The sequence below is a fragment of the Hemicordylus capensis genome, chromosome 3 (genome assembly GCF_027244095.1).
Source record: "Hemicordylus capensis ecotype Gifberg chromosome 3, rHemCap1.1.pri, whole genome shotgun sequence".
Lineage (NCBI taxonomy): Eukaryota > Metazoa > Chordata > Lepidosauria > Squamata > Cordylidae > Hemicordylus > Hemicordylus capensis.
The window spans coordinates 348,117,514-348,129,687 of record NC_069659.1 but is presented as its reverse complement, the minus strand read 5'-3'; the positions used below and the strand labels follow the sequence as shown (position 1 = coordinate 348,129,687).

The window sequence follows — 12,174 nt, the reverse complement described above, 5'->3', positions numbered from 1 at the left end:
CTGAGGATGGATTGGGAAACCCTTCTCAGTGTGGGAGGGAAGACATAATACTCTCTGTTTAGCTTCCTCAGCTTCGTTTTCCTTTTAGCTTGGCAGGGTTAAACATCAGAATGGCATATTGACTGGGCTGTTTGAGCCTAATCCTGACCAAATCTGCTTCTGTTTCTGCCCAGTTCCCTCCTCCACTTTTGCATTTTGTAGCCCAGAGAAGGGGAGCAACATCCATCTTCCTTCCTCCCATCCTTCCCATCCAAATTAGTCACCACAGTGATGGTGCACTGGGCACCAGGAAGCCAAAGGGAATTGTGGGTAGGGAATACAGCTGGTCTAACAAACCAACAACCCTGCATGACCAATTGACAAGGCATCCTGCGGCAAGACGTGCGAGAAGAGGGTAATGCTCTACAGTTGCCTTCCTCCCTAAAAAAAGAAAAGAAGTCCTTTCATTACTTATAGCCTGGGGCTGGAAGGAAGGGATCACACACCATTGCTCCCAGAGGCGGGGGGCGGGGAACTGTACACAAGGGGGCGGGAGGGCAGGAGTTTGACTTTTTTTTGTGTTGCGGGTACTGTACAGTGGAGGAGAGTGAGAGATAAAGAGAGGGGATCGATCGAAGGAAACTCAAGTAAAACGGTTATTGCCTTTATTCTGCCCATGCCTCTTGCACGGTCCAGGCGGCCAGTACACGCACTCTTACACATGCAAGCTTGCCAGCTCCACAAGGGAGCCTTCTGCCCCTCGGCTCAGGGCTGCAGAGGCTTTCAGAAGAAAGCAAAACACCAAAAAGAGAGAGAGAGAGAGAAAGAAGTGTTCCAGTCTTTTTGGCAGCAATCACAGCGTGTGTCAAGAAGAGGATCCGCAGAGATGGGCCTGCGGCTGACAGAGCCTGCTCCTTCCTGCATAAAACATGAAGTGGGGAGGGAGGGAGGGGCTGCCGGGCTCCTTCGCTCAGCTCAGCCGCCCCTCTCCTGAATCCCGCCGGGCAGGAAGGCTGCCTTTCACGTCCATCTGTCCGTCCGTGTGATCTCTGTGCAAACTCGTGCTGATGGGCCTCTGGAAACATTGGGGCCGCGAATGCAAGATGCAGAGCTGGCTTGCCCAACTCCCTGCATAGAAAGCATTGCTGACTTGGCAGTTCCGTAGGCGTTACTTGTGCGGTTCCCTAGGCGGGGGGGGGGTTGCACAACCGGCTAAGGGTGCGCAGGGCGAAAAGCACCCAGCTAGATCCTCTTCCTGGTGAGATGCAGCTCCAGCAGGCTCCTCCGTTCATCTGCTTGGGGAACCCTTCCTCCTTCCTCTAATGGAAGTGGAAGAATGCACGGCAGCAAGCACCTCCAAGGGCTGCAAGGTGGAGCTGCGTCTGAGGGCCCACTTTTAGAAGCCCGAGGGAGGAGGAGCAGAACTCAGCACCGCTGGAGGGAGATGGAGAAAATGAATGGCAGGAGAAGCACAAGTGGAGAGAGAGCTGGTGCTTCCCCTTGTAATCTGTCTTCAATATGAAGACTCTGCATTGTCGGTGCACAATTTCAAGCACGCGACAGCAAAAAAAGAAGAAGCAGGGTTCCTTCTTGCCCCCCTCGAGCGCCTTTCATCTAGCTAGGATCATCCCAGTCCATTTCACCATAGGTCTGTTGACAAGCCAAGATGCTCCCCCCAAAGATAAGGGAGTGGTGGGGGGCAAGGCAGAAGAAAAAATATGCCCCCCACAAACTCGGGAAGCTGGGCTGCACCACAAACTAGAATCCTAGGGAGATTTCCTCCGGCAGGTCCATTCCAAACCCAGAGTCGTCGGTGGTCAAACCTGAACTGGCAGTGTCTGGTTCATTTGTAACCTCATGTCCTGTATGCTGCTCAGAATCTTCTTCTGGTGTCCGGCTAGCGTCACCCCTATCCTGAGCAAGTCCCTAGAAAGACAAGAGGAAAGAAGTCGGCAATGTGCACAAAGTAACTCAGTCACAGAGAATAAGTACAAAGAGGAAAGGGTTTCTGGATGTGTGCAGTGGACCTGTGGAACTCTCTGCCACTAGAAATTGCATTAAGAAATGGTGGTGTAGTATGTATTGGCTAGGAGTGTCAGAGTGAGGGAAGCACCTGGTTTAAATTTTACTTAGCCTTTTATGGTATCTTTTGAGTATTTAAAATGGCATGTAGACTTCACTTCATAAATGGACTGCCATCACAGCTTCTCTCACAGCATCTCCTCTGCTGATGATCTGCTTAGATGAAGCATGCCTGTGCTCCTGCATCCCCACCCCACAACTATTTGGCAGGAAACTATTAAGTTGAAATTTTATTAAGTTCTTGACCTTTAAGAGCTCAGAATCCATTTCTAAAGAGATGGATTTTTTTTTTGTTTTTAAACGTGTATACTCCACACACCCTGGGGACATTTTCATGTCCTGAAAGGGATGGTTCTCAATTCAGATGAGAATGATTCTCAGTACCTGGCTTGACGAAGGGCCAATTCAAAATCATTTGTTTTAGAAAGGATGTCTTAGGAATGCTTCAGCACAAGTCCAGATCCCTACTCGCCATGTATTGAAAACTGTAACCAAACCTCCTTTGAATGGTGATGCCAGGACGTGGTGACTCATGACCTGGATGGAGGCTGCACTGATTACATTTATATCTGCCTTTCTCCGTGCCAGAACTCAACATGTCATTCATGGGGCTCCGAGGCAGTCTCCCACCCAACCTCTGACCAGGCCAAGACCTGCTTAGCTTCAAGGTAGCTGCCTCACAAGAGTTCAGACCAGACCCTGGGACCCAAACAACCACAAGGCTGTTTCAGCAGGGCTGTCTGCATTGATTCCACAATGCAGAAGCACAGACATTTATATCAGATTCAAAGTGCAGAATCTGGCACGCAAAAGAACACAGGTTTTGGGGTTGTTTTTTGTTTTTTTTTAAAGAAAATTTAAGATTGTAAGATCTGCCTTGCTGGATCACATCAAGATTCCCCCAAGTAGGGGAGTCCAGCCTGTTCTGGACAGGGCTGCCCCCCGCTCTGAACAGCACTGGATCTGGTACTGCTTCTGGAGACTCAGACGGCATCAGTGGCCACCAGTGTGTTTGCACTGCTTTGCCTTGTGCACCAGCTGTACCCCTTCCTCTACTTCTGGGGCTCCCAACCTTGGGGCCCCAGATGATGTTGGACTACAAACTCCATCATCCCCAGCACCCGATGCTGTGGGACTACAAATCCCATCAATGGCATTGGGCCATTGTGGCTGGGGATGATGGGAGTTGCAGTGCAATAAAGACTGAGAACCCCTGCTCTAGGAGGCTGATCTGGTCTTTCACCCATGCTGTGGTTCCCACTGTAATTTGACTACTGCAGTGTGTTCTCCATGGGGCTGCCCTTGAAACGTAATTGGAAACTACAGATCGCGCAGAATGCAGCAGCCAGAATAGTATCTGGGGTTGCTTGCAGTGCACATATTACTCCATTTATTGAGCACACAGGACAGGGCTTTCTGGGTGACTGCCCCTACATTATGGAACCCGCTCTCAGTTACCATTTATATACTCTCTCATTCCCAGCTTGTCGGAGATGTTTGAAGACTGTCCTTTTTACAAAGGACAGTCTTCAAACATCTCCGACAAGCATCTCCTTTTTACAACGGACAGTCCCAAATTCTCATATCTGGGTCCCTCGATACCTTTGGCCATTATGGCTGGGAATGAAGGGAGTTGTAGTCCAATATCTTGGGATCTAAGTTTAAGAACCACTTTGGTCACTGATCAGCTGATTGGCTGTCATTGAGAGGTTTAGTAGCTATGTTTGTCTGGCTTGATTTGTATTTGTATTATGTTTTGCGACTGTTTTAAAGTTTGTTGTACACTGTCCTGTGTGTGTGTGTGTGTGTGTGTGTGTGTGTGTGTGGGGTAGGATAAAGGCTGACATACATGTAGCAAACCAAGTCCAACGCCCTGCTTCCAACAGTGGGCAGTCAATTCTAGCCCTTAAGGATGCAGCCACAGGCCTGGAACTGGGGGGCAATGCACATAATTGGGGAGAGTGGGGAGAAGGGGCAGCATTTTCAGCAGACAGGGATGAAGGCTTCAGTGCCTGGCATCCTTCTCTGCTCTTCCCCATAGTTATAAGGCACAGAATAAATTAGGCACAATAAGCAAACGTGCATTATTCATACAGGTTAAACTATTTCAGCTGCCCTCAGTGCAGAATACTGCCCTAGATGAACCAGTGGTCTGATTCAGTATAAGGCAGTTTCATACGTGTGTGTGTGTGTGTGTGTGTGTGTGTGTGTGTGTGTGTATGTGTGAGTTTTCAGTTTGTGGGACCCTGGTGCACAACTTAAATTTTATTTTTAAAGTGGAGAGAACACACAGCCTATATAGAAGGAACAAGCAGATTTCAGTCTTGTGTGGTCTATTTATTATTATTATTTTACAAGATCCCCTGTGGACCACTGGTATGCTTTAATTAAATTTACAAAGCATGACTGCTTACCCAGGTTCTCTTAACACTCAAGGCATAACTAATCTGTACTCTGTGATCCTGTATATTCATTTTTGTTTAAGAGCATAAAACAAGAACCTTGCGATTCAGATTATGGGCCACCTAGCTCCGAATCCGTTTGCAAGGATCCCAGTACCAGCGAGCACAAGATGGCACACCAGAAACTGACTAGTGGAGCGCCCACGTTTATTTGAACACAGGCTCTTTTGGTTCAGTTGCAAACTTCCACTGGTGGAAAGGGAAAACAGGAGATGGGACAGTAGCAGTTGGCATACAAGCAAGGATACAGCGAGATAGCAGCCTCACAGAAGTTCCCATCTAACTGCACCAGTGCAATGGGGGAAATGGCCGGTTTCAATACTCTCCTCTTCCCCTGCACAACCTTCAGAAAATATGTCTCTGAAGGCTGTGCAGCCCTTGGGGGACACATTTTGGGGTGGCACAGAGGGCTTTCTGGGGAAGGGGAGGGCATACAAAATTGCCGCTTCCTCACTGTGTAGTTCGTTGCGAAGGTCTATTGAGCTGCTCTCTCGCTGCCCCGATGCATTCTTGCTCTGCATGCCAATGAGTCTGCAAGCCCGCTCCCGATCACACCCTGTGGGCAATCCTGGGGACCAAGTAATAACTGAACAGACTCAACTTGTGTTGAATTCTGGCACTTAACTAGTCCAACTGTGGGCCAATTCAGCAACCTCTAAGCTTCACGACGATACTGCAACCAATTCAGCTAAGAGCAGAGCTCGCAAATGCTGGCTGGCGTTCCTTCCACCAAACTGGAAGCAAGTTTAAGCAGGTCTCCCAGTGGCACAGCAGGGTTCTTCTCCGCAGATGGCAGAGCAGCTGCCTGCCGCGCTGCTCTGCGATCTCCGTATCACCCCACCCCACCCCACCCCACCCCAACTTACTCAGCTGTCATTTGGGCCACCAGGTCAAAAGAGGCAAAGCCAGCGTTGACAAAGTTCTCCTTGTACCGTCCCATTTTGATAGCGTCAAGCCAGTCTCCCACAGTAGTGAAGGTAGTGTAATCCGGCACAGTGCGGTCCAGGAGCGGCTGAGACACGCTGCGAAGGACGAGAGAGCCCAGAGGTCAGGCAAGGCTTGTGGGGAAAGGCTGCAGGTGGCCAAGCCAGGGGGACAGGTCAGGCAGTCCTACGGTGCACAGAAGGCGAGGGGGGCCATCCACTTCCCTGTCCACCCTTTGGCTCTTCGCTCAGGCCCCCGTTGCTGCCTGCCTCCATCCCCCAAGGTTCTATCCAGGGTTCTCCGCCACAAACCATGAGAACTAGAGACTTGGCACTGACTAGTCCAGACACAGCAGGTTGCCTGTGCTTGGAGAGGGTGAGGGGGCAAACGACACTGACCCAGACTGCACGCTGGCGATGACCTTCAGGCTGGCTGCGTTGCGGATGAGCTTGTCCAGCGTGTTCACTATCTGTGCAAACTTGGGCCGAAGGTTGCGGTCGCGTACCCAGCAGTCCAACATGAGCTGGTGCAGTGCTGTGGGGCAGTCCATGGGGGGTGGGAGGCGGTAATCCTGCTCCACGGCATTGATCACCTGGAAGGACAATGGAAAGCAGGCCTCAGTCACCTGGCCTTTGCTGCGGCTCTGCGCCCCGCTGGCTTTGCTGGGCATACTTACATCCTGGTTGGACATGTCCCAGTAGGGCCTCTCGCCGTAGGACATCACCTCCCACATGACAATCCCATAGCTCCACACGTCGCTGGCAGAAGTGAACTTGCGGTAGGCAATGGCTTCTGGAGCCGTCCATCGGATCGGGATCTTACCACCCTGGGGGAAGATACACTTGACCCAATTAATTAGTGCCTACCTCTTGGCTTCCTCGTAGTTCCTGTTGGCACTAATTGATGGGGATGGAGGGCAGGGAGACTGGGCTGGCGTTAAGCTATGTGGGGTCCCTGGAGAGGACAGTGTGGGGCATCCAGCATGGGTGGGGCATGGACACATGGTCTACTCAGACCGGAGCCAGACGTAACAACCGGTGCAGACATCTGTGAAAAACCATGGCCCTGCATTTCCTCCTCCTCTTTCCCCCAGTAAAACGTCTAATCATAAAAGATATACGACGTGATGTTACCAATGCAACATAGGAACATAGGCAGTTGCCTTATTCGGAGTCAGACCACTGGTCCATCCAGCTCAGTACTGTGTACACTGACTGGCAGCAGCTCTCCAAGGTTTCAGGCAGGAGTCTTCCCCAGCCCTACCTGGAGAAGCCAGGGAGGGAACCTGGGACCCTCTGCACGCAAATCGGATGCTCTACCACTGAGCTGCAGCCCGATCCCCAGGGAAAAAAACATGGTCTAAGGTAGACATTCCAAGGGGTATGCAGAAGCCAGGCTCCCTGCCAACAGCACCTGGGCTGTATTGTCACCCAGCCTTGGTTCTGCAGTCTTGCTGCGAGTTTCCCCAACTTTGCCGGGGGAGACCAGAGGAAGAGGAGGCAGAGCTGCTGCTGCTGACGGGCACACATAAGAAGGGTCTGTGGAAAGCTCAGAAGGGGGAAATGTAGACAAAGAGCCCCCTCCCCAGCAACTGGTGACCCCCAGCAACTAGTATTCAGAAGCATCCTGCCTCTGAACTTTTGAGTTTCCACACAGTCAGCATAACTCTTGGCCAGTGATAGACTTATCATCACCCATGAATGTGATGTGATTCCTAACTGCCTCTGGTGGCAGCCCATTCCAGAAGTTAATTATGCGTTGGTGTGAAGACGTGCTCATCAGTTCCGCTGAGCGCCCTGCAATTATTTCACCCATAATTTTGGCCCCGGCCTCCGTATCATTTTCCTTCCCCACAAGCCTGCAGCTCTGGGGTCTCTCCATCAAGGGTGGGTGCCGAGAGATCTCTAACACAAGACTATCCCTGAAATGCGGGTTCTGCCACCTTCCCTGCCAGACCTCTGTAAGAGAAAAGAGGGTATATTGGCGAGACTTACACATACCAGCGAGCTGGTGTACGTCGGGTCTGAGGGGTCATCCTCCAAGAAGCGCGAGAGCCCAAAGTCAGACACTTTGCACACCAGGTTGCTGTTGACCAGGATGTTGCGGGCAGCCAGATCTCGGTGCACATAGTTCATCTCCGAGAGGTACTTCATGCCGGCTGCGATGCCACGCAGCATTCCAACCAGCTGGATCACCGTAAACTGCCCGTCATTCAGCTGTTGGTACAAGCAGAAGGTGGTCAGAGGAGCCTTGGCCAAAAGCATCACACACCCCCCCCCCCACCAAACTCACAGAAGGGACTTGAGAGATTATCTCCCTGTTCCAAAATCATTTATTTCTCCAAAACAGATACACAAATATAATTAATGTGATGTACAAAATAAAAGAGTCATCCTAAATAAATTCACACATCATTCCATTTACATATGCTACAAAAACAATGATCGTTTTAGACAACCTACTTATATATACAATTTTTAAAAATCATGTTAGATCAGGGGAAGGCAAACTTTGGCACTCCGGCTGTTGTTGAACTACAACTCCCATCACCCCCCCCCGCGATAATAAATACATGGTGGCTGGGGATGATGGGAGTTGTAGTTCAACAACAGTGCCAAAGGTTGCCCACCCCTGCATTAGACCAAGAACCCATTTGAGTCATAAACAAAATCAGATTTTTAACCATCTTGCAAAACAGAAACAGTCTTCCTGCTATTTTATGGTTAATCCTAGTTCTGTAAATAGAAGTTAAACATGTTTATCATGTTACCAGAAAACTAACAAGACAGCAATTAACTCTTCCGATATTGCTCTGTAGATACTCCAGAGCAATCCAATGGCCAGCCACCACTTTGCTTGCTCCAAAGCAAAGCGGGTAGCCAGAGCTGGAACAACGTTTCCAATGTCAAGGCACCAGGAAAAAGTCTATTTCAAACGTTTAGGTGTCAGAATCATATTTCTAGGCATCCAGGTGGGCATCTTGGGGATTTTTCCAGCCCTCGTGACATCTGCAGCTTGGTTCTAATGGCCCCCCAAAGCTGCACCACAGCCCTGTGTTGCAGCACTAGCAAAAGACCCCCAGATGGTTCCCTATTCCCTGCCACCATGTGACCACCCACCCAGTGATGTCCGTCTCATGAAACACATCAGATTAAACACTTGTTTGGGAAGGAACTGAGGAGAACAGGCAGCTGAACACTGGCATGGGTTTTTAGGGCAAAGCTGGTTACAGGTGGCAGCACTGTGTCCCTGTGCTGGAAACATGGGACTACCGTTTACTCCATGGGTTTGAAAGGCGATTTGGGGGACCTCTGCATGGGATAAAATGGAGATAACGATGCTCCACTGGTGCTACCCTGCAAAAACATCATCAGTGATGTGCCTGTTCTGTGATCACACTGTGCAAAGTTGAAGAAACTTGCACTGGCTGCAGAATTTTTCACAAGAGCCACGGGGTTTTTTTGGGGTTTTTTTTTAAAAGAAAGACAAGTTTCCAGTCCTTAGGGGCAGCAAAGGTATGCTTGAAAGTGCAAGGGCAATGCTTGAAATAATGTTAGAAGCCACAAGAGGAGCAGAGCAAGAAACAGGAGCCCAATGGTCCCGTCTCTTCCCATGGCTAGTAGCGCACTCCAGAATTCAATTTGCAAAATATGCAAACCTAGGCAAAGCTCCTGAACTGGCAACATTTATCCAAACTGAAAAATCCAGCTTTCTTCTTGGCAGAGAACTTCTTCCTTCCTTCCTTCTTAAAAAGGAAGAATATGCACAGCTCGGCTTGGAGCTCTTAACCTGCAGCCAGTTGCAAAGGGAATACAAACGCCAAGTGAAGAGACGGAAGCCTGTTCTTGGAAACACACACGCACTTCCATGTGCAGCAGCCTGGGCGAAACATGCGGTGAAAAAGTTACTCCCTATGCTTGGAAGGAAAAGAAGCTCTTGGCGGGCTCAAGGACTATTCCTCACCCGCAAGAAGGAGTCGAGGGCACAGTTCTCCATGAACTCTGTGACGATCATGACTGGCCGGCTTTTGGTGACCACGCCCTCCAGGTGGATGATGTTAGGGTGGTCAAACTGCCCCATGATGCTAGCCTCGCTCAGGAAATCCCGCCTCTGCCGCTCGGTGTAGCCCACTTTCAGCGTTTTGATGGCCACAAAGATCTCCCGCCGGCCGGGCAGCTTAAGACGGCCTCGACAGACTTCCCCAAATTCACCTGCAAGGAAGTGGGGCGGGGGGCAGAAAATAAAGTTACATCTCCAGAAGCGATGCCAGAACTGGCTTGCCCTCCCTCCCTCCGCCTACGAATGTAGGCTGGGCAGCAATCATGTGACTTGCCTGCTCCAATCACCTCCTCGATCTTCACACAAGAAATATCAATTTCCTTGGCAAATTCCCGGACAGCTTCATTAGGGTCCTCATAAGTGAAAGGGTCGATGTAAACCTTCATCCCGGGAGTGACTGCAAGGGCAGAGCAGGGGATTAACTTTGCGTACGGGAGGAAGGTACAGACTGTTAGCTGTGCAGGGTGAGCATCTTTAGGACTTCGTGAATACCACTGAGACTAAAAGTCTGGTGGCAAACTATGCGGTTTATAAGACTGATTTAGACTGACTGGCAGATGATTCAACAACTAAAACAAATTTTTAATTCAATCACAGCTCTAAGGGAAAAAACTACTCTAAAAACTTTAGATAAGTTTCTCTTGCTGCAATGAGGGCTAAAAGCTCCCCTCTTTTCTAGAACTGTGAGTGCAGCTATTTCTCTCATTTATAAGGAGGCTGGCTTACAAGGCTCACTCCAATGCTATGGCTCTTGGGGTTGGGAGAAACTATCAGTTACAGCCCTAAGGAAGTCTGGGTTGGAGCCTTCATAGCATTGTGCAGCCTTTTAGACTGGCTGTTCAGGGAGCAACAGTGAGGTTCCCTTTTCTGCTGTAGAATAAAGGCATGCATGTACAACCTAGAAGGTAAAGACCTTAGAACGGTGGTACATATGCTGGTAAATTACAGACTTTACTTCTGCAATGCACTCTAGGTGGGGCATCCTTTCTACGTAGTCCAGAAACTGCAGTTGGTACAGAATGCAGCAGCCAGATTGCTCTCTGGGTCATCTTGGAGAGACGACATTATTCCTGTGTTGAAACAGCTACCCTGGCTGCCGATCAGTTTCTGGGCAAAATACAAAGTGGTGGTTATAATCTATAAAGCTCTAAATGGCTTAGGCCCTGGGTATTTAAGAGAATGTCTTCTTCACCATGAGCCCCACCGCCCATTGAGATCATCTGGAGAGGTTCGTCTCCAGTTGCCACTGGCTCGTCTAGTGGCCACACGGGGAAGGGCCTTCTCTGTTGCTGCCCCGAGACTGTGGAATGCGCTCCCTACTGAAATATGAGCCTCCATATCAATGACAACTGTTAAAAAGCACTTGAAGACTTACTTGTTCACCCAAGCTTTTTAATCTGACTAATTGTTTTAAGCTTTTTATTTCCTATGTTTTAACCTGTTTTATGTTGCTGTAAACCACCCGAGATGGAAGTTTGGGGTGTGTGTGTACAAATTCGATAGAGAAGGAAAGAAAGAAAGGAAGGAAGGAAGGAAGGAAGGTAGGTAGGTAGGTAGAAAGAAAGGAAGACAGAAAGAAAGTCCCTGCACTGCTGTAGTAAGTCCAGGCATAAGCAGACTTCTGCAGAGCTGACGAATAAACCCTGATATCTGCATGCAACTGCTAAGACTCACTGTATTGCTGCAGTTTCTCAGTGTACTCCGAGTCTGTGCTGTTTTGCTGCTTCCTACGCAAAAGAGAAAGCATGGGTCAAGTACATTGCAACTCTGATCCATCATACTTCCCACCAAGACCGAGCACAGGAACACACATGCTATTTTTACTTACTTTTAAGTAAGCTGCCTGGTAATGGTGGGGATGAAACCTGTATTTTACATTTACTGTCTGACCAGTCATTTAACATTACATACAATGGAGCTAAGTTTTGCTCTGTTGCCATGCAAACCCATCAGCAAATTCTGATTAACAATTAATTAGATAATTAATTAGGGGTGGGATTCAATATTGACGTATAGTAGTTTATTAATATAATGGTTTATTGGCTATTAAGGTGCATGGTTTAATTATGTATTATGCATGACGCATATTGTGTTAATACTGGTCAAGGACTGTAATAAAGGAACGGAATCGAGTGGAAACATGTTACTGAGGGCCAGTGATGTGTTTATGCCAGAGTGCTTCTGGAGCACAAGGAAAGCTCCAAAGTGATTTGAGCTCTTGTTCAAGAGTGCCCACAGGGCTAAGACCCCCATGGCATGCATGTTGATATTAGAAGCATATATGCAGGCTTCTGATGTAGGCTTCATTCCTAGCCAGGAGGTCAGCCATTTATTCCAGAGTCATAACTTGCATTCCCAAATCTAGATGTCCACATGCATGTTTGGAAATTCTCCCCCTCACAATGACCCCACAACCCACGTCAGTTCTGTCCACGATCCAAACACAATGACACAGCCGTGCACAAATTGCAGCTGGAGAGTATTACGTTAGCCCAAGACATGCCTTCCCGAATGGACTACAGCTTCCATCATTCCCAGCCACAATGGCCTTTGCAGCTAGGGATGATGGGAGTTGTAGTCCAACAATACCTGGGGGACCCAAGGTTGTTCTGTGGACAGAGACTCAGCCCCAACTCTCAAGTGCACTGGTGAGATGGTGCTAAGCTAA

General features: G+C 49.1%; 1 protein-coding gene across 3 annotated transcripts in view; it reads right to left on the bottom strand.

Annotated features, from left to right (window-relative positions):
• Positions 1-630: 630 nt before the first annotated feature.
• The window catches only part of EPHB3 (EPH receptor B3), a 110,364-nt gene continuing 98,820 nt past the window's right edge, over positions 631-12,174 (bottom strand). For 2 of the 3 annotated variants that reach the window (XM_053311041.1, XM_053311042.1), the window contains exons 9-16: positions 11,181-11,233; positions 9,781-9,903; positions 9,411-9,658; positions 7,442-7,663; positions 6,124-6,273; positions 5,846-6,039; positions 5,390-5,545; positions 631-1,905 (exon numbers count right to left, since the gene is read on the bottom strand). In XM_053311041.1, the coding sequence (XP_053167016.1) occupies positions 1,797-1,905; positions 5,390-5,545; positions 5,846-6,039; positions 6,124-6,273; positions 7,442-7,663; positions 9,411-9,658; positions 9,781-9,903; positions 11,181-11,233 (1,255 nt within the window). In that variant the 3' untranslated portion in view covers positions 631-1,796. The remainder of the gene's footprint in view (positions 1,906-5,389; positions 5,546-5,845; positions 6,040-6,123; positions 6,274-7,441; positions 7,664-9,410; positions 9,659-9,780; positions 9,904-11,180; positions 11,234-12,174) is intronic. The other variant, XM_053311043.1, reaches the window with a different exon arrangement.